General features: G+C 44.5%; 1 protein-coding gene across 1 annotated transcript in view; it reads right to left on the bottom strand.

The window, feature by feature from the left end:
* Nucleotides 1-22,458, bottom strand: part of LOC143983512 (N-acetyllactosaminide alpha-1,3-galactosyltransferase-like) — a 132,099-nt gene that overhangs the window by 51,898 nt on the left and 57,743 nt on the right. The window contains exon 3 of the mRNA XM_077483285.1: nucleotides 21,559-21,635. Within this exon, the coding sequence (XP_077339411.1) occupies nucleotides 21,559-21,635 (77 nt within the window). The remainder of the gene's footprint in view (nucleotides 1-21,558; nucleotides 21,636-22,458) is intronic.

Raw genomic sequence — 22,458 nt, 5'->3', positions numbered from 1 at the left:
ATTGCTGGTTGTAATTCCAACGGCCACCACAAGAGGGCGCCAGATTACAGAAGGAACCATAGGATCGTAGAAGGCCTCAAAGCCGGGGGCTAAATTACCGGCCGGCGGCGGCGCGGCCCGACGCGATCGCGCCGGGGGGGGCCGCGGAGACAGCATACCCCCAGCTGTGCTGCCCCAGGCGCCAGGTCTGGAATTCTAGTCGCAAATGCGACCGGGCGCCCGGGTTTTGTCGAGCCCTGAAATAAGATGTGTGTGTTGATTTGCACTGGTACACTGCAAGTATGAGAAGTTGATGTGACAGATGTATATAAGTAACTAACCATCTTCCAAAATTTCTAATTCCAATAGAAAAGATTAGAAAAAAAATGAATTTCGAATAGTATGAATTCAAATTTTTTAATTAATTAATTTTAAATTTGGATAGAAAAGATTATAATAAAATAGAAAATAGACTAGAAAAATGATAGAACAGAATAGAATATATTATATTTTATTCTGTTCTGTTGTATTGTTTTTTTAGTCTATTCGTTTATATTCTATTAAAATCAAAATCATTATATACTAAATTCGAATTTCGGAAGATGGTGGTTTATATATATATATATATATATATATATATATATATATATATATATATATATATATATATAATTTTTTTTTCTTTCCGACATTCGAATTTCGTATAGAATGAATTCGAATTTGAATAGAAAAGATTAGAATGGAAATAGAGAATAGACTAGAAAAACAATAGCACAGAATAGAATATAGATACTATCTATTTAATTTTTAATTTCTTTTGCAGATTACTATTTGTTTTCATAAGATCTCCTGCAGACTATTAGCATCTATTTGATTTTTTTGCAGATCTCCTGCAGACCATTAGCATCTATTTTTTTTTAGCAGATCTCCTGTAGACTATTAACAGCTATTTCACCTATTTTTGCAGATCTCCTGCAGACTGTTAGAATCAATTTCATTTTTTTTTTGGAGATAACTATTTATTTCCATCAGATTTCCTGCAATATAATGACATATATTTCATTGTTTGCAGATCTCCTGCAGACTATTAGCATCTATATCTAAAGGAAATGGCTGTTCTAATGCAAACAAATAAAAATAAAAATGAAATAGATGCTAATAGTCTGCAGGAGATCTGCAAAAAAAAATGAAATAGATGTTAATATACTGCAGGAGATCTGATGGAAATAAATAGTAATCTGCAAAAAAAAAAAGAAAAATTAAATTGATTCTAGCAGTCTGCAGGAGAACTGCAAAAAAAGAAGTGAAATGGCTGTTAATAGTCTACATGAGATCTGCTAAAAGAGAAATAGATGCTAATAGTCTGCATGAGATCTGCAAAAAAAATTAAATAGATTCTAATATCCTGCAGGAGATCTGATGAAAAAACGAAATAGATACTAATAGTCTGCAGGAGATCTGCAAAAAATGAAATAGATGCTAATAGTCTGCAGGAGATCTTATTAAAACAAATGGTAATCTGCAAAAATTTTTTTTAAATGAAATAGATAGTATCTATATTATATTCTGTTCTAATCTTTTCTATTCAAATTCGAAATTCAAATGTCGGAAATATGTATATATATATATATATATATATATATATATATGTGTATGTATGTATGTATGTATGTATGTATGTATGTATGTATGTATGTATGTATGTATGTATGTATGTATGTATATATATATATATATATATATATATATATAAATATATATATATATATATACACATATACACACACACACACACACACACACATATACATACACACACATATACATATACACATCATTCGAATTTAGTATTTAGTATCTAGTATTTACTAATGGCTAATTAGCCTCTAGACTGCTTTTACAAGCAGTGGGAGGGAATGACCCCCTCCCGGATATAAACAGCGCCATCGGGAAATTGGGAAAGCATGTTATCACACCGAACTTGATGTGGTCAGATGCTTTGAGGGCAGAGGAAAGATCTAGGGTCTAATAGACCCCACTTTAAAAAAAAAAAAAAAAAAAGTACCTGTCACTACCTATTGCAATCATAGGGGATATTTACATTCTCTAAGATAACAATAAAAATGATAAAAAAAAACAAAAAAAATAAATAAATTTGGAAGGAACAGTTTAAAAATAAAATAGCAAAATAAATTATAAAAAAAAAAAAAAAAAAAAATCACCCCTGCCCCCCTGCTTTTACGCACAGGCGAACGCAAGCGTCGGTCTGGCCTCATATGTAAACATCAATTGCACCATGCATGTGAGGTATCACCACAAAGGTAAGATCGAGGGCAGTCATTTTAGCAGTAGACCTCCTCTGTAAATCTAATGTGGTAACCTGTAAGGCTTTTAAAAATGTATGTAGTTTGTCGCCACTGCGCGTTTGTACGCAATTTTAAAGCATGTCGTGTTTGGTATCCATGTACTCGGCCTAAGATCATCTTTTTTATTTCATCAAAAATTTGGGCAATATAGTGTGTTTTAGTGCATTAAAATTAAAAAAGTGTATTTTTTCCCCAAAAAATGCTTTTGAATAAAAAAAAAAAAATAAAAAAAAATCGCTGCACAAATACTGTGTGGAAAAAAAAAAATGCAACACCCCCCATTTTAATCTGTAGGGCCTTTGCTTTAAAAAAAATATATAATGTTTGCTATTCGCTGGGAGTCATGTCGAGTCCATGGAATATTTTATATTTTGAAACAAGTTCATTTTTAAAAAATTTTTTTGCACCAAAACCAAGGACTGCCTTCAGGCTTTCTAAGGGTGTAAATTTTTAATTTCTCTCCTCACTGCCAATCACAGTTTCAGAGGCCATGGATGCCCAGATGGCACAACGACCCCATTTTTATAAGTAGACACTCCAAGCTATTTGCTGAGAGGTATAGTGAGTATTTTGCAGATCTCGCTTTTTGTCACAAAGTTTTATAAATTGAAAAAAGAAAAACAATGTTTTTTTCTTTACTTTATTCATTTTCAAAAACAAATGAGAGCTGTAAAATACTCACCATGACTCTCAGCAAATAGCTTGGGGTGTCTACTTTCAAAAATGGGGTAATTTGAGGGAGTTTTGTGCTATCTTGTCATTTTATGGCCTTCGAAACTGTGATAGGTAGTGAGGAGTGAAATCAAAAATTTGCACCCTTAGAAATCCTGAAGGAGGTGCTTGGTTTGTCCAACCGTGTGTATGTAACAGTTTTGGACAAAGTCCGTCGGACTTTGGTTGCCGGAATGTCTGACCATGTGTACGGGGGCTTAGAAAGGTGGTGATTCGTTTTTGGGGTGCCGTACGCGGCTAGGCTCCCAAAAAGTCCCTCACATGTGGTATTCCCATACTCAGGAGAAGCAGCTAAATGTATTTTGGGGTGCAATTCCACATATAACCATGGCATGTGTGAGCAATATATCCTTTAGTGACAACTTTTTTTTTTTTTTTGTCATTATTCAATCACTTGGGACAAATTTTATATATATATATATATATATATATATATATATATATATTCAATGGGCTCAATATGCCTCTCTCAACAATTTCCTTGGGGTGTCTACTTTCCAAAATGGGGTCATTTGGGGGGGTTTTTGTACTGCCATGCCATTTTAGCACCTCAAGAAATGATAGGCAGTCATAAATTAAAAGCTGTGTAAATTCCAGAAAATGTACTCTAGTTTGTAGACGCTATAACTTTTGCACAAACCAATAAATATACGCTTAGACATTATTTTTTTTGCTAAAGACATGTGGCTGAATAAATTTTGGCCTAAATGTATGACTAAAATTGAGTTTATTCGATTTTTCTTATAACAAAAAGTAGAAAATATCATTTTTTTTTTTCACAATTTTTCGGTCTTTTTTCGTTTAGAATTGCAAAAAATTAAAAATTGCAGAGGCAATCAAATACCATCAACAGAAAGCTTTATTTGTGGGAAGAAAAGGACACAAATTTAGTTTGGTTACAACATTGTATGATCGCGCAATTACCAGTTAAAGCAGTGCAGTGCGAAATTGTAAAAAGACCTCTGGTCCTTAGGCTGACAATTGGCCCGGGGCTTAAGTGGTTAACTAGATGTTACTATTAATAACAAATGAATGATTTAACAAAAAGTGTTTGACATATCAATAGACAGTAGGGGCCAAAAATGATATTGACAAGAATGAAAAATTCTGGGCTCAGAATGATAGTCTTTTCTATTTATTAACATTCATTCAATTTGCAACAGTTATGAGCTGAAAATTGTGTATGATTGATGAACCAAAAACTAAAACGATGTCCCTTTTTCAGACCTCAGCCAGGATGAGGCTCTGGAATGTGGCAGACAGGAGGAGGCGGGGGTAAATGTCAGCCAGGAAGTGGATAGGTCCACCTCGATTCCCCCTAAAAATGGGGGGGGGGGGGGGGGAGAGATCCTGTCAGAACAAAAAGGGGCTGGGGTGGCCACAGGAGTACAGGAAGACACACTACGGGCAGAGGAAAAGCGGGCTCCGAGGAACAGTTGAGATATTCATCCCGGGATCAAGCTCGCAGATTGTAACAGACTTTTCTAAAGTCCTTAATCTTTCTGGTAAAACACTCACTAGTAGTGAAGTGTCTCTTCTATCTAAAGGACTACATTTTTGTCCACAGACACTTCAATCTATTTGATACGATTGTGGATATCAATAGGTTTGTGAGGAATCTATCAGGTTACATTACTGGTATGGCTTCTGGAAGAGGATTCCCCTTACTTTTTTGAGCATTACACAGCCTGTTCCCAACAGATGATAATAGAATGTGTTGATTCTGTACAATCCCTTGTCAGACAGGCAGTATGTAACCCGCAGTTTGTACAACCACTACTTTTAGCATGGTCTGGTATTTTGCATTCAGCCACAGCCAGCCCACAACAAACCATCTCTGCTACCAAACACCTGCCTGCCCAAGAGTCTCTTCCTCCATCACCTATGGCAGCCTCATTTTCAGCCCAATATACTCTACTCCCCACCAAATATCAATACCCTGTTCCTTCCTGCTGCACATACCCTGCCTTTAACCACTGGGCACTTAACCACTAGAGATCCGTGCTATAGTCGAATGACGGCTACAGCGCGGACCTGCTTTGCCGGGGCGACGTCTATTGACATCAACCCGTGCACGAGCGGCCTGTGCGCCCCCTGATGGGCACACGCTGTGATCAGCGAGTCTATGAGACTCGCCTGATCACGGATTGGAGCAAGGGGTCCATCCTGACCCCTTACCACGTGATCAACTGTCAGCCAATGACAGCTGATCATGTGACACAGAGCCGGTAATCGGCTATTTTTCCTCCTCGCGCTAACAGCGCGAGGAGGAAAAAACGCCGATCACCGGCGGCCATGATCAGGACATCAGTCCCGATCACGGCCAGCTTATTAGTGCCCACCTGCCCCCTGCCAGTGCCACCTAAATAATAAAAAAGTGCCCCCCCATCAGTGCCCACAGTGCCACCCATCAGTGCCCACAATCTGCCTCAACAACAGTGCTGCACCCCAGTGCCAAATATCCGTGCCCATCAGTGTCATCTACCAGTGTCCATCAGTGCCACCTATCAGTGCCCTTCAGTCCCATCTAACAGTGCCCCTTAGTGCCACCTTATCTGTGCCCATCAGTACTGCCTTATCTGTGCAGCCTATCAGTGCATTTCAATGAAGGAGAAAAGTGACCTGTTTGCAAAATTTTATAACAATCTATGAAACATGATTTTTTATTTTATTTTTTATTTTGCATCTTTTTTTGTTTGTTTAGCAAAAAATAAAACTCCTAGCTGTAATTAAATACCACCAAACGAAAGCTCTATTTGTGGGAAAAAAATGATAAGAGTGCATCAGCGCTGAAAGCTGAAAATTGGTCTGGGCAGGAGGGTGGGGGTTTAAGTGCCCAGTAAGCAAGTGGTTAAACACCCTTAATAAAAAAAAAAAAAAGATTTTTCTTCGTTTGTTATAAAAATTTAGCAGATTAGTAATTTTTCTTCATAAAATTTGGCCAAAATGTATACTACTACATATCTTTGGTAAAAATAAGTACAAATTGGTGGATATTATTTGGTCTTTGTGAAATTTATAGAGTCCACAAGCTATGGTGCCAATATCTGAAAATTGATCACACCTGAAGTACTGACAGCCTATTTCAATTCTTGAGACCCCAACATGCCATAAAAGTACAAATACCCCCCAAATGACCCCTTTTTGGAAAGAAGACATTCCAAGGTATTTAGTAAGAGGCATGATGAGTTTTTTGAAGTTGTCATTTGTTCCCACAATTCTTTGCAAAATCAAGATTTTTTTTTTCCTTTTTTTTTTTCCCCACAAAATTGTCATATTATTAGTTTATTCCTCACACACAGCATATGCTTACCCCAAATTACACCCCAAAACACATTCTACTATTACTCCCGAGTACGGGGATACCACATGTGTGAGATTTTTTACACAGCATGGCCACATACAGAGGCCCAACATGCAGGGAGCGACATCAGGCGTTCTGGAGCACTCAGGCCAATTCTGACATTTCTCTCCTACTTGTAAAAAATCATCATTTATTTCCTAGAAAATTACATAGAACCCCAAAACATTAGATATGTTTTTTAGCAAAGATCCTAGAGAATACAATGGTGGTCATTGAAACTTTTTTTATCTCACACGGTATTTGCGCAGCAATTTTCTAACGCGTTTAAAAACAAAACAAAAAAAACAGTAAAGTTAGCCCAATGTTTACATAATGTGAAAGATGAAGTTATGCTGAGTAAATAGATACCTAACATGTCACCCTTCAAAATTGCACATGCTCGTGGAATGGCTCCAAACATCGCTACTTAAAAATCCCCATAGGTGACGCTTTAAATTTTTTTACTGGTTACATGTTTTGAGTTACAGAAGAGATCTAGGGCTAGAAATAGTTTTCTCACTCTAAGGCCACGTACACACGTGGCGGACTGTCTGGCCAACTTAGTCCGTCAGACAATCCGACGGACAGTCCGTCATACTTTCGAATGAACGGACTTGCCCACACACGGCACTTTTTGAGCGGACTAATACGGCGGACTAAGTCCACCATACAATCCGCCCTACTTTTGAAATGAACGGACTGGCCCACACACGCGGAGGAAAGTCCGCTCATTTAGAGCGCGTCTCCAGGTAGGCGGGGCCCGCGAAGGAGACGGCGCTGGCCCCGCCGCCTGGTATGGACTTAAAGGGGAACCCCAACGCCGAAAAAAAAAAATCGGCATGGGGGTCCCCCCCAAGTCCACAACAGACCCTTGTCCGAGCACGCTACCCGGTCGGCCAGGAAAGGGGGGCGAGTGAGCGCCCCCCCTCCTGAGCCGTACCAGGCCGCGTGCCCTCAACACGGGGGGTGCCTTGGGGAAAGGGGGGCCGCGCGGCCCCCCCACCCCAAAGCACCTTGTCCCCATGTTGACCCCCTGGCCGTTGGTTGTCGGGGTCTGCGGGCGGGGGGCTTATCGGAATCCGGGAGCCCCCTTTAATAAGGGGGCCCCCCGATACCGGCCCCCCACCCTATGTGAATTAGTATGGGGTACAATGTACCCCTACCCATTCACCTGTGAAAAAATGTACAAAAAAAACAAAAAAAAAGAGAGAGAAGAAGAAGAAGAAGAAGAAGAAGAAGAAGAAGAAGAAGAAGAAGAAGAAGAAGAAGAAGAAGAAGAAGAAGAAGAAGAAGAAGAAGAAGAAGAAGAAGAAGAAGAAGAAGAAGAAGAAGAAGAAGAAGAAGAAGAAGAAGAAGAATGGAAGGCGGCGACGGCGGCGACAGAAGACCAGGCCACCGCCTGTAAAAGAGCTATGAGAAGGCGCGGTGGCCCGGCAGAAGAACCGAAGAGGGGGACAAGACCCCCGAAGTCGGGAGAAGAGGCCAGCGGCGAGGAAGAAAGCCGGACTCCTCCGCTAGCAAAATAGCTACAAGAAGATAACGGAGGAGTCCGGCGAGAAGACCCCCGAAGACGGAAGACCCCCGGAGCTGTGCAATAAAATATTTTAACCCTGTGTTGTGTTTTTTTTTACTTTTTTTCACAGGTGAATGGGTATGTACCCCATACTCATTCACATAGGGTGGGGGGCCGGTATCCGGGGGCCCCCTTATTAAAGGGGGCTCCCGGATTCCGATAAGCCCCCCGCCCGCAGACCCCGACAACCAACGGCCAGGGTTGTCGGGAAGAGGCCCTTGTCCTCATCAACATGGGGACAAGGTGCTTTGGGGTGGGGGGGCCGCGCTGCCCCCCTTTCCCCAAGGAACCCCCAATGTTGAGGGCACGCGGCCTGGTACGGCTCAGGAGGGGGGGCGCTCGCTCGCCCCCCTTTCCTGGCCGGCCGGGTAGCGTGCTCGGACAAGGGTCTGTTGTGGACTTGGGGAGTACCCCCATGCCGATTTTTTTTCGGCGTTGGGGTTCCCCTTCAAGTCCATACCAGGCGGCGGGCCAGCGACGTCTCCGTCGTGGGCCCCGCCTACCTGGATACCCGCTCGAAATGAGCGGACTTTTCTCCGGGCGGGAAAAGTCCGCTCATTTCAAAAGTAGGGCGGACTGGCACACACACGGGCGGACTGTCCGCTGAAATGCGAGTCCGACGGACAGTATTTCCAACATTCCGAAATACTTAGTCCGCCAGACTGTCCGCTGAAAAAGTCCGCTGAAGCCCACACACGAGCGGACTGTCCGCTGAAATGTGTTTCGGCGGACTAAGTTGGGCAGACAGTCCGCCCGTGTGTACGCGGCCTAACGTTCACGGTGATACCTCACATGTGTGGTTTGAACACCGTTTTCATATGTGGGCGGGACTTACGTATGCATTCGCTTCTGCATGCAAGCACATGGGGACAGGGACGCTTTAAATTTTTTTATTTTATTGTTCATTTTACTTTTAGTTTGACATTTTTTTCCCCCCAAAAAATTTTTTTGATTACTTTTATTCCTATTACAAGGAATGTAAACATCCCTTGTAATAGGAATATGGCATGACAGGTCCTCTTTACAGTGAGATATGGGGTCAATAAGACCCCACATCTCACCTCTAGGCTGGGAAGCCTGAAAAAAAAAAATAAAAAAAAAAAAAAGGATTCTGGCTTTGATCGTATTGGCGAGTCGGTAGAAGCACCGGAGAGCGGCGAGGGGGATGACGTCTGTGGCTGGGTATTGCAGGGTATCACCGAGTATGGCTGGGTATGGCAATTTATGTCAGGATATTGCAGAGTATTGGCGGGTATCGGTGGGTATTGCAGAGTATTGCCAGGGAATTAAGGGGTTAAATTCTGTGAGCAGTGATGTGGGCACTGCAGATGCAGCCCACAGCGCTGCTGACACTGATCTCTTCTCCCTCCGCTGTACACAGAAACTTGTTTGTTTACAAGTGATTGCTCCTTCATTTGACGGAGCGATCACATGGTAAACGGATGTTCTCGAGTGCGCGCCCCAGGGGGTGCGCAAGAGCAGAATTCTGGGAGGCCGTTAATTAACGGCCTCTCAGAGTTAGACAACCGCCCTGAAGTCGTTAATCGGCTATGGGCCAGTTGTTAAGTGGTTAATCCAACTGCCTCTTTCCCGTGGCCTACTATCCCTCAAGAACTTCCCCCAGCCACTGTTACCTCTTCCCTGTCATATTCCAACCCTTCTCTCCAGCCTGCTTCATTCCCTACCTATAGATCTGCAGCTACCTACAGGACTGATCCTGCCAATTTGATCCTGCCAGTAACACAACCTGCCTCCACACCAACCAACCTGCTCCAGCCTGCCTGCATGCCCGCTGCCCGGCTTGTGGTGCCCTCTGCCCAGCTTGATGTGACTGTCTGCTGCCCAGCTTGATGTACCTGTGCTGGCTGCCCAGCCTGATGTGCCTGTTGCCCAGTTCAAGGTGACTGCCGCCCAGCCCGACAACCCGGACCCTGCCAACGACCCAGAGCCTGCCGCCCAACCCGATGACCCAAAGCCCGTCGCCCAGTTTGATGTGCCTGCTGCTAAACCTGTTATGTTTTTGCCTGATGCCCAGCTTGATGCCATGGACTTGTCCCAGCAGCAGCTAGTTGGAGCGTCGGGAGGCCGCCCCTTTGAGGGGGGTATTGTCAGGAAATGTTCCATCCGCCGATAATATCTGTCTTTTGGCGTGCAGTGCTGAGGTCCACCAGCAGGTGTCTCCTGGCAGTTTGGAACTGTCAGGAGAGCTTTTCCCTGCTGATGTTATGTAATCTTTGGGCTGCAGTACTGGCGTCCACCAGCGGATGGCTCCTGGCAGTTTGGAGCAGACAGCACCTCCTGCAATCAGGTGTCACTTGAGGCCAATCACAGGCCTATAAATAGCTGGCAAGCACTCACATGTTTGCCTTGATATTGTCCTTGTGCCCTGACCTGCTGCTTGTGATCCTGAGCCCGATTCTGAACCTGTTCCTGTGCCCTGAACCTGTTGCCCCTGTTTCTGATCCTGTTTCCTGTCCTGGTCCCTACCCTATCCCATCTGTTACCATCATCCCTACCCTGCAGTCTGATCTGTCCATCCTCTCCCTGTCCTGTGTGCCTTACCCCATCTGCTGATCTCCCTGAGTATGACCTAAGTCTGGCTTGTGTCTCCGATTCTGGACTGTCCTTTGTTTATCTACTGATCCTCTGTGCATGACCCTGGCCTGGCTATCGTTTATGATCCTGGTATTTCCCATTTATTGTACATATTTGGGGGTCTCTATTGGTTGATTTATTGCACTGTATAGTTGTATTTATATTATTCACTTCCCTTAATAAATCATTATATTTCACTTATACACGTTTGGGTTTCCTCTGTTGCAGTCCACATAGTTCTGGTCTTATCTGATACATGACACTGAGTCTTGGAGCATTTCATGATGTGACACCATGTGGACATTATTCTTAGTTCCCTTTTTCATGATGCACATATTTTTTCATATTTTTATAACTTTTTATTTATTCTCATTTAAAGCCAATGAGATTTTATTAGCGATTAACAGGGGGCCACATTAATTTTGACCACACTGCTTTCAATGTGATTTTTGAACTTTTTCTGTATTAATTACAAATTCTGTGGTTTAATAGGGAAATGTATTATGGAGCTATATGTTTGTCTTATGGCTACTTACCTCTACCCACTAAGAGGGAGTGAGGTGTAGTTAGTATTGGGCCACAAATATGGTTTTATTCTTGTTCTTATTTTTTTGCTGAGAGTGATCTGATTTTGGTCCACTAGATATCACTCTTGACTATTTCAGGTTGTGAGACCATATTGATTTTATTCTCTTGTTTGCATTTTTTACTTTGTATTTTGATCAAATTTCAGGAAGATTACCGGGGGGGTCAAATCATTTTGACCTTTGCGTGGTGATTTTTTTTTATTCCCCCCCCCCCCCCCCCCGTTTTTAATAAATTAGGTGTTGTGACGGAACCTTTCCCCCACACTCCGCTTGAGTGCTTCCATCAGTATACCGCTTCCTAATTTCTGGAACACGAGTCCAATGGATCTGGCTATAGGGACCCCCAAGAACCAGACAACACCAGTCTTGGAGTACAGCAGGAATAGCCTTTTATTTGAGATCTCACACAAATATATTACAGCAGGATGACTAAAACCTAACCTAATTAGCATGAGCTAATTATTTAAACATTGACCCAGACTAGTTGACTGAGAGATAAGACTTTACATCTCCTAGCTCACTGACTGACTATTCAATACACATTACCATAAACATCAACACAGGGTTAGTTATCCACAAACAATGTGTGGAATACTCTTACAAGCCAGACTAGACTCATATACACAACAGACAGGTGGCTGGAGTTGATGATATTAGCATCTAACAGTTTGTGTCCCAACAGTATGATTCAGTCACTATTGCTAATATTACAGTGGTGTGAAAAAGTGTTTGCCCCCTTCCTCATTTCCTGTTCCTTTGCATGTTTGTCACACTTAAGTGTTTCGGAACATCAAACCAATTTAAACAATAGTCAAGGACAACACAAGTAAACACAAAATGCAATTTGTAAATGAAGGTGTTTATTATTAAAGGTGAAAAAAAATCCAAACCATCATGGCCCTGTGTGAAAAAGTGATTGCCCCCCTTGTTAAAACATACTATAACTGTGGTTGTCCACACCTGAGTTCAATTTCTCTAGCCACACCCAGGCCTGATTATTGCCACACCTGTTCACAATCAAGGCATCACTTAAATAGGAGCTGCTTGACACAGTAAGGTCCACCAGAAGATCCTTAAAAGCTACACATCATGCCGAGACCCAAAGAAATTCAGGAACAATTGAGAAAGAAAGTAATTGAGATCTATCAGTCTGGAAAGGGTTATAAAGCCATTTCCAAAGCTTTGGGAATCCAGCGAACCACAGTGAGAGCCATTATCCACAAATGGCGAAGACATGGAACATTGGTGAACCTTCCCAGGAGTGGCCGGCCGCCCAAAATTACCCCAAGAGCGCAGCGACGACTCATCCAAAAGGTCACAAAAGACCCCACAACAACGTCCAAGGAACTACAGGCCTCACTTGCCTCAGTTAAGCTCAGCGTTCATGCCTCCACCATCAGGAAAAGACTGGGCAAAAATGGCCTGCATGGCAGAGTTCCAAGGAGAAAACCACTGCTGAGCAAAAAGAACATCAAAGCTCGTCTCAATTTCTCCACAACACATCTTGATGATCCCCAAGACTTTTGGGACAACATTCTGTGGACCGATGAGACAAAAGTGGAACTCTTTGGAAGGTGTGTGTCCAAGTATATCTGGCATAGAAGGAACACTGCATTTCATAAAAATAACATTATACCAACAGTAAAATATGGTGGTGGTAGTGTGATGGTCTGGGGCTGTTTTGCTGCTTCAGGACCTGGAAGACTTGCCGTGATAAAAGGAACTATGAATTCTGCTGTCTACCAAGAGATCCTGAAGGAGAATGTCCGACCATCTGTTCGTGTACTCAAGCTGAAACGAACTTGGGTTCTGCAGCAGGACAATGATCCTAAACACACCAGCAAGTCCACCACCGAATGGCTGAAGAAAAACAAAATGAAGACTTTGGAGTGGCCTAGCCAAAGTCCTGACCTGAATCCTATTGAGATGTTGTGGTATGACCTTAAAAAGGCCGTTCATGCTCGAAAACCCTCTAATGTAACTGAATTAGGCTAATTCTGCAAAGATGAGTGGGCCAAAATTCCTCCAGGACGCTGTTAAAGCCTCATTGCACGTTATCGCAAACGCTTGGTTGCAGTTGTTGCTGCTAAGGGTGGCCCAACCAGTTATTAGGTTTAGGGGGCAATCACTTTTTCACACAGGGCCATGATGGTTTGGATTTTTTTTCACCTTTAATAATAAACACCTTCATTTACAAATTGCATTTTGTGTTTACTTGTGTTGTCCTTGACTATTGTTTAAATTAGTTTGATGTTCCGAAACACTTAAGTGTGACAAACATGCAAAGGAACAGGAAATGAGGAAGGGGGCAAACACTTTTTCACACCACTGTACATATCCAGAGTCTGTGTGTCTTGGGGGGGACATGGACCTGAATCCAAGTAACACCACCTCAGGGGTCCCCAGGCATACAGCTCACAAAGGGCACCGTTCCCCCAAATGCCAGGGCCCATAATCGGTGTGCAAGAGGCTGGAGTTCAGTCCCCTCCAAAAGCCTCTGTCACATTTCTCCCCATCAAAGTTTGACTAACCTGGCCTGGACATGCGTTAGTCAGGCAGAGTGAACTCACATCGTCTGCCCGCATGATTCCCTTTCTTGGCTACAAAGAATAGTTGACCTTGGTAGGTGTGGGGCAGAGGTCATTTACTCTCTGTCCGGCTGCCAGTGCTTCAGCTGGGTGGTTTTGTAACATTCCTGGGCTCTGTCTGCTGCTGGGCATAGAGGCCGAACACCCCAGCTTCCTGAAGCTATAGAGGCACACTAGGTGCTAGGCAGAGGCCAGTGGCGCTCTGCCCTGTTGCCAATGATTCAGCTGGGAGTAGCAGCTTTACTACCTCAGCTTGTCGCTGGAGAGAGGGGCCTACTACCCTGGCTCCCTGGAACTCCACAGATGTTGTCAGTGCTGGGTAGAGGTTGGTAGCACTCTGCCCTGTTGCCAGCACTTCTGCTGGGGACTCCACATCATCCGCTCTGGTTAACCGTTAGTCCATACCAGGTGACGGGGCCAGCGACGTGTCAATCTCGCCACCGAAGCCGGCGACATTGACTTCCTTCGCTAGTCCCGGCTACCTGGAGCCGTGTTCAAAATGAACGGACTTTCCTCCTTGCGTGGGAAAGTCCATTAATTTCAAAAGTACGGCGGACTAGCACACACACGGCTGGATTGTCCGCCGGACGCGCAGTCAGGCCGACAGTTTTTGAGTCAAAACTATTTTCTAAGTCCGTTGGATTTTTGGTTAAAAAAAAAGTCCGCCAGAGCCCACACACGGGCGGATTGTCCGGCGGACCAGAGTTTGATCATGTGTACACGGCTTTACCCTGAAAAGTCTTATCTCTCAGTCAACTAGTCTGGGTCAATGATTAGATAATTAGCTCTTGCTAATTAGGTTAGGTTTTAGTCATCCTGCTGTATATATTTGGGTGAGATTTCAAATAAAAGGCTTTTCCTGATGTACTCCAAGACTGGTGTTGTCGGGTTCTTGGGGGTACCTATAGCCAGATCCATTAGACTCGTGTTCCAGGACTTAAGAAGCGGTATACTGACAGAAGCACTCAAGCGGAGTGTGGGGGATAGGTTCCGTCATATTGGTGGCAGCGGTGGGATGCTTCCTGCAGTCTGGGACATCCAAACCTCCACCTGGATCAAATATCAGGATAGCAGACTTCGGTTACCCCAGCGGAGATATAGACCTGGCATCCGAGTTCCCGGGGCTGCTGCGGATCATCCTTTCAGCATACACCAGGACTGTGTCTGAGGATGAATACATGGAGCTCAGGCAGCATATTAAGGTGGAGCTCTGGATTGGAGCCCTCCAGCTCGCTGGTATAAAACAGGGCAAGTGCTTTCCAACCCAAGAGCAACGGGCCAGTGACCAATGGGTATTGCGCATGGCATTCCTGGGAGAGCAGCCCCAGGAGTAATTGGCGACTGAGTTGTACAGGCTGGTCCAGCAGGAGATAGAGCTGGACAATCATTATCAGGCTCTGCAATGGCACGCAGAGCAAGGATATTTAGGGGAGACAACAGAACGCTCTCCGGAAGGATATGACTTTGGTGGCCCTGGATTGCTGTGGGAGCCTTACAGATCGTTTTGTGTTTGGTGATGAAGGGGAACCTACCCTTGAGGACCTGCGAGAATATAGAGAGGCTACATCATAATGGGTGGGGACATCAACCGGCGATGTCCCTATACAAGTCGACCGCACACTGCTTCCCTGTCATTGCGGCCAGAGAGCGCGTTGAGTCAACATCTCAAGGAAGAAGAACAAGAAGAAAAGGCGGTGACGGTGGTGGCGATAGAAGACCGGGCCACAGCTTGTAAAAGAGCTGGAAGAAGGCACAGAGGCCCGGCAAAAAGAACCGAAGAGGGGAACAAGCCCCCCGAAATCGGAAGAAGACCCCCGGATGGCGGCGGCGACTAAGAGGAAAGCCGGGCTCCTCCGCTAGTGAAAGAGCTAGTAAAAGAGCAGAAGATAGCGGAGGAGTCCGCCGAGAAGACCCCCCCCCCCCCCCCGAGATGGAAGGAGACCACCGGAGCTGTGCAATAAATCATTTTAAAACATGTGTTGTGTTTTATTTTTACACAGGTGAATGGGTAGGGGTACATGGTTCCCCAATACTCATTCACATAGGGTGGGGGGGCCAGGATCAGGGGGCCCCCTTATTAAAGGATGTCCCCTCAAGACATGCTGTGTGTCTTGGGGGGACATGGACCTGAAGCCAAGTAACACTACCTCAGGGGTCCCCAGACATACAGCTCACAAAGAGCACTATTCCCCCAAATGCCAGGGCCCATAATCGGCGGGCATTCAGTCCCTTCCAAAAACCTCTGTCACAGGTGTCTTATGAGGAAAATCATGTTCTTTTTGAACACTTTTAAAATGGATATTTTTGGTATGGCTATTTTTATTATTTAACACTGTACCTCTATCCTAGGGATCCTCAAACTACGGTCCTCCAGCTGCTGTCAAACTACACATCCCATGAAGCATTGTAAAACTCTGACATTCACAGATGTGACTAGGCATGATGGGAATTGTAGTTCCTGAACAACTGGAGGGCCATAGTTTGAAGACCCATGCTCTATCCTGTAACAGCTAGTTAGGTTTTGTTAGTATTGGGCCATTTCAATAGCTCTATCTTCAATTGCCTTCTACTTGTAATTGTGAGTGAGGCTTGGTTACAATCCAGCTCCGTAGAGAACCTTGGTGTTGCCATCTGAGGCTCAGATCAAGGTGTGGTTATCCTGTATGGTATATTAAGCAGTGATTTGGTGCGCTGCCTGTGCTCCTGGACAGTGGCGTAGCATGGGTTGTCAGCGCTCGGGTCAAGACAAATAATTTGCGCCCCCTAACGGCTGGACTTTAAGCACTCAATGAGTCCCTTCGACTAGTACAGTAAAAAAAACCCTCCCCCCCCCCCCCATGTCACAAATCAGCTGCGGAGCTGATCTGTGTCTTACCTTTACTGCTGTAGGTCGGTTGGCACCTGTGACACTACAGTGACCACTATACTACACTAACCACCATATTACTGTCGGAACATTTGGGGTTAAAAGAATTTATATTCACATATGTAAAGTCACATATTATATGATTTTTCATATTTTACACACACGTACACTAGATATGGGGTACATGTTCTCATGCCTATATATTTTAACCCCTTCCCGCCGAGCGTACGCAGATCTGCGTACTCGGCTTCCGGGGGGTATACCGGGATGATGCCCGCACCTGCAGGCATCATCCCGGTACCGTTTTTTACAGCGGGCGATTGGCTTTCCAGCCATAACAACCGATGCGGATAAAAGCCGCTCGGCTGTTATGCCGGAGGAGCGGGAGGGGACGTCCCCCCCTCCCGCCGCCTCTCGCCGCTGTTACCGGTGCTCCCGCTCGATCGGGAGCACCGATCAGTGGTCCGACGCCTCCGGCTGCTGCGGAGGAACTGGAACGAAGCCGTAATCGGCTTCGTTCCAGTCTCCTCATCGTAAACACGGAAGCGACGTCATGACGTCGCTTCCCGTTTACTCGGCTGCCAATGGCGCCGGTTTTAAAAAAATATCCGGTATTCAGAATCGCCGTTTTCGGCGATCTGAATACATTGAAGTGTAAAGGAGGGGTGGGGGGTCTTTTAGACCCCCGATCCCTCCATAAAGAGTACCTGTCACCACCTATTACTGTCACAAGGGATGTTTACATTCCTTGTGACAGCAATAAAAGTGATCAAATTATTATTATTTTTTTTAAAACAATTTAGTCGTTTTTAAAATAAATAAAATAAATAAAAAAATAATTTTCAAAGCGCCCGCCGTCCCCGCGAGCTCGCGAAGCAAAGAAAACGCATACGGAAGTCGCGCCCGCGTATGTAAACGGTGTTCAAATCACACATGTGAGGTATCGCCGCGATCGTCAGAGCGAGAGCAATAATTCTAGCAGTGGACCTCCTCTGTAACGCTAACCTGGTAACCGTAAAAAAAATTTAAAGCGTCGCCTATTGAGATTTTTAGGTACCGTACTTTGTCGTCAATCTACAAGTGCGCGCAATTATAAAGTGTGACATGTTTGGTATCTATTTACTCGGCGTAACATTATCTTTCACATTACGTAAAAAAATTGGGCTAATTTTACTGTTTTGTTTTTTTTTTATTCATGAAAGTGTCCCTTTTCCCAAAAAGTTGCGTTTAAAACACCACTGCGCAAATACCGTGTGACATAAAATATTGCAACAATCGTCGTTTTATTCTCTAGAGCCTCTGCTAAAAAATATATATATAATGTTTGGGGGTTCCAAGTAATTTTCTAGCAAAAAATATGGATTTTAACTTGTAAACACCAAATTCCAAAAATAGGCTTAGTCATGAAAGGGTTAAAAAGCGCCAGGATGGCTGGGGATAGTGACACTTGATTGTCAACCATTACACAATTAATGGTGTTTTGCTAAGCCAAGGTCAGAATGTCATGTCAATCACATTAGAAGTAATTTCTGATACAACACTGCCCCCTAGAGGGGAAAATAATAAGAATCTAAAATGGCTTTGCATGCATATTGCCATGGAAACGTATAAAAACATGGTCATAGGACATCATCACCTGCATAGTGAGACACACACACCCATTTTTTAGGGTGAGATAAAAGTAGCTACAGGCCACAGATCTGGAGGCTGATGGGAGAGAGAGAGAGATCGGAAGATGGCCGTTAATTAAAGGCCTCTCAGAGTTAGACAACCGCCCTGAAGCCGTTAATCGGCTATGGGCCGGTTGTTAAGTGGTTAAAGAAAACAGATTGTTTACATAAGCCCGTGCAGTCACGGAAGCTATGGCTCTAAATGTTACCAAGTCTAAAATGTATCCAGCTATTCACAAGTTACCAAGTCTCAAAATGTACAAGTATCATTCTAATATTGAAATGTAGTATTTTGTCATAAGAACTTGAATAATAGTAATGTGAATAAGATTATCTTTATCATCATTTCTGATATGTAGAAGTATACATTTGTATATCCATTTATTTATTGTATTCATGAAATATACCTGATATTATTTGCACTGTATTTTTTTAGTTAATATATATTTTTAAGCAATATCATTTGTATCACTTGTCCTCAAAATGGCATGGATAAACAAGCTTAAATTTCTTGTTTGTATTGTTAGAAAATTGTAACTCTCCCAAATCAAAGACTTGCATATTTTCATAATTACAATACATTTTTAATATTTCAGTATAAACATTCTGACCCTACATTACACTGACCACCATACTACACTACACTGACCACCACACTAACCACCATACTACACTGACCATCTCTCTCTCCCCCCAGTAACATGACTCTTACGAGGGAATCTCACTCACCTTCTTGTCCACAGTCCTGACCTGCATCGGTCCAGAAGAGAAGAGTCTTCTCAAAATACAGTGGCCGCAGCGGCTCACATTTTTGCTTGTCTCCCCTGCGCGCTGCCTCCTGCCATGTTCAGTGTCCGGTGCACTGTGATTGGGATTATGGGGGTCATGTGCAGAGGCGGGACTTCAGGAGCAACCACAGGATAGGCTAGCCCTACACCTAACATGACCCCCATCCGCCCAATCACAGGGCGCCCGACATTGAACATGGCAGCCGGAGCGCTGGGGACACAGGAACTTCAAATTAGGAGGATCGAGGAGGCAGACAGTAGTGACACATTGGTCCCCCCTACACTGACCACTACACTGACCACTACGCTACGCTACACTGACCACCATCTCTCTCTCTCTTTCTCTCTCCCCCCCCCCAGTAACACGACTCTCACAAGGGAGTCTCTCTCCTTGTCCACAGTCCTGGTGTGTATCGGCGTGGAAGAGAAGAGTCTTCTCAAAAGACAGCGGCCGCAGTGGCTCACATTTTTCCCCGCGCTCTGGCTGCTGCCATATTCAGTGTCTGGCGCACTGTGATTGGGCGTATGGGGGTCATGTGCAGAGGAGGAACTTCAGGAGCAATCAGAGGACAGGCCATCCCTACACCTCACATGACCCCCATATGACCAATCACAGTGTGCCAGACATTGAACATAACGGCCGGAGTACTCTCAAATACTCTCACCCGGATAGTGTCCACCCTGTACTGCGCTTGCACAGTACGGAGGACAAGGAGACGCAGAAGGTCTCTGAAGATGGATGGCGCCTGCGCACTGAGTCCAGGATCAAGCCCCACCATCCAAGTGGACATAGCGCTAGAAAAAAAAAAATTGCTGAGCGAAGCAAGGCTGTGCCCGAAGCGTGGCGAGCGAAGAGAGCCTGTGAGGGGCGTGTGTTACTAAGTGCTACCGTATGCCCACTTGCATGGTGGGGCTTGAACCTGGACTCAGGGCAGAAGGTACTAGCAAGTGCGCAGGCGCCGTTCATCTTCAGAGACTTTCGGAGTCTCTTTGTCCTCCGTACTGCGCAAGCGCTGTGCCTGCACAGTACGGGGCGGACACCATCCTATGGGGGGACAGTTTTTGGCAGAACACCGGAGCACGGGGGACACAGAAACTTCAAATTAGGAAGAAGGAGGAGGCAGCCAGTAGTGACACATACTGGCCCCACCTAAACAGGGCCACTGATAAGCCAGTACAACTGGCCCTGTAGTACTGGGCCCGGCAATATACTGTAAACAGGGAATGAAAGAATGCAAAGTAAAAAAAAGTGTTTCCCTCCCCTGCTCCAGCCCACTCACATTTAACTGTAAACAGTGCTGGAGTGGGGCTGAATGTGAGAGCCAGGAGGGAGACTCACGAGGTATGACTGACAACAGCAATACAAGTTCTGCAAGGACACACAGCTGTGGCTGAATAGAAACAGGATAGTCAGGACCACAGTAACATGTAGCTGGTTGGCTGCAGTGTCTTCCAGATATCTGTGCCAGTGAACAGGTTAGCAATCAGCCTCCCCTCCCTATTGTCTTGCTGGTTACTTTTATTCTTTTATCTACCTAACCTGACACATTGCCTGATCACACTGATATGATCTCTGGAAAACTCTGCAGCAGCTGTTAACCATTTCAGTTTATAATCAACTATTTAGCCAAAGCTGTGTGTGTGCTGCAGTGCAGAGATTGTTTATTTATTATATCTCCTGTAGTGTGTCTGCATTCTCCGACCCATCTCCTGTAGTGTGTCTGCATTCTCCGACCCATCTCCTGTAGTGTGTCTGCATTCTCCGACCCATCTCCTGTAGTGTGTCTGCATTCTCCGACCCATCTCCTGTAGTGTGTCTGCATTCTCCGACCCATCTCCTGTAGTGTGTCTGCATTCTCCGACCCATCTCCTGTAGTGTGTCTGCATTCTCCGACCCATCTCCTGTAGTGTGTCTGCATTCTCCGACCCATCTCCTGTAGTGTGTCTGCATTCTCCGACCCATCTCCTGTAGTGTGTCTGCATTCTCCGACCCATCTCCTGTAGTGTGTCTGCATTCTCCGACCCATCTCCTGTAGTGTGTCTGCATTCTCCGACCCATCTCCTGTAGTGTGTCTGCATTCTCCGACCCATCTCCTGTAGTGTGTCTGCATTCTCCGACCCATCTCCTGTAGTATGTCTGCATTCTCCGACCCATCTCCTGTGCTATGTCTGCAGTCTCTGATCATCTCCTGTATTATGATTGCAGTCTCTGACCATCTAGGGAGGGGCCAGGGGCAGGGCCTGGGTGGGGTTGAAGGAGGGGCCAGAGGAGGGACCAGGGTGGGGCTGAAGGAGGCCCCGTCAGGTCAGCTGTACGAGGCCCCATGATTTCTATCAGCGGCCCTGCCCCTAAATGTCGCACCCGGGGCCACGGCACCCCCTGCATCCCCCACGCTATGCCACTGGTTCCCCCTTTATCTTTGAAGAAGCAAAACCCCTTTAAACAACAGAAGATACATTTTTATACTCACATCAGACACTTTAAATGAAATAAGTAACCCAGAGACAGTAAAAGCAGGATGTATAGGAAGATCTTCTTTCTGATAACCTTTAAAAAGAAACAGAAATTTCATGTCAGACTTTTTGCTGTTATCCATTAACTCTCTTGGACTCAAGAATGCTTCAAACCCAGCCCAAACTTTTGTTAAATAGTTCTTGATGGATTGAGGAAAGAACATAACCTTTGATAGGGTTTAATTTGTAGTCTGTGTCCCGTTTAGGTCTCTTTCATATGGGCAACCATTGAGCAGCATTTTTAGCACCCCCTCAACCACCCTCCTACAAGTGGACATGGTGGGCCAAAGGGGTCTGTAGACATACTGTGGCCAAGGAAAATTTATAACTGAACCTGCCAATTTTGACAGGCAGCCCCACCTGTCAAACATGCCCCCATTAAAGTGGTAGTAAACTGCTGTCTTTTTTTTTTTTTTTAAACCTGCAAGGCATCGCATACTAGAACATTGTGTGAATTAGAATGAAGCCTTCCAGCAACACTTTCACCACTGAAGGTGCTTCTATCTTCACCCCATCTTCCTTCCTGGTTCATGGACTCTGGCTGTGAGTGGCTGGAGCTGCGATTATGTCATTCCTGTGCATACACCCAGGAGACGCTGTTTACGGCACAGGACTCTGAAGAAATGGCCGAGGACATCACCAGCTGCATCTACAGTAAATATCTCCTAAACAGTGCATGTTTAGGAGATATTTACAGTACCTATTGGCAAGCCTTATTATAGGTAGAGATGGCTGTTTTTTTTCCCCAAGAAAGCTTACAGCTGGGAAAATCAATTGAAATGTAATTTTCATATATATATATATATATATATATATATATATATATATATATATATATATATATATATATATATATA

The sequence above is a fragment of the Lithobates pipiens genome, unplaced genomic scaffold (genome assembly GCF_037356315.1).
Source record: "Lithobates pipiens isolate NorthernLeopardFrog02 unplaced genomic scaffold, aLitPip1_a1.2 Scaffold_1, whole genome shotgun sequence".
In the NCBI taxonomy this organism is placed as follows: Eukaryota; Metazoa; Chordata; class Amphibia; order Anura; family Ranidae; genus Lithobates; species Lithobates pipiens.
This window is presented reverse-complemented; position numbering and strand designations above follow the sequence as displayed.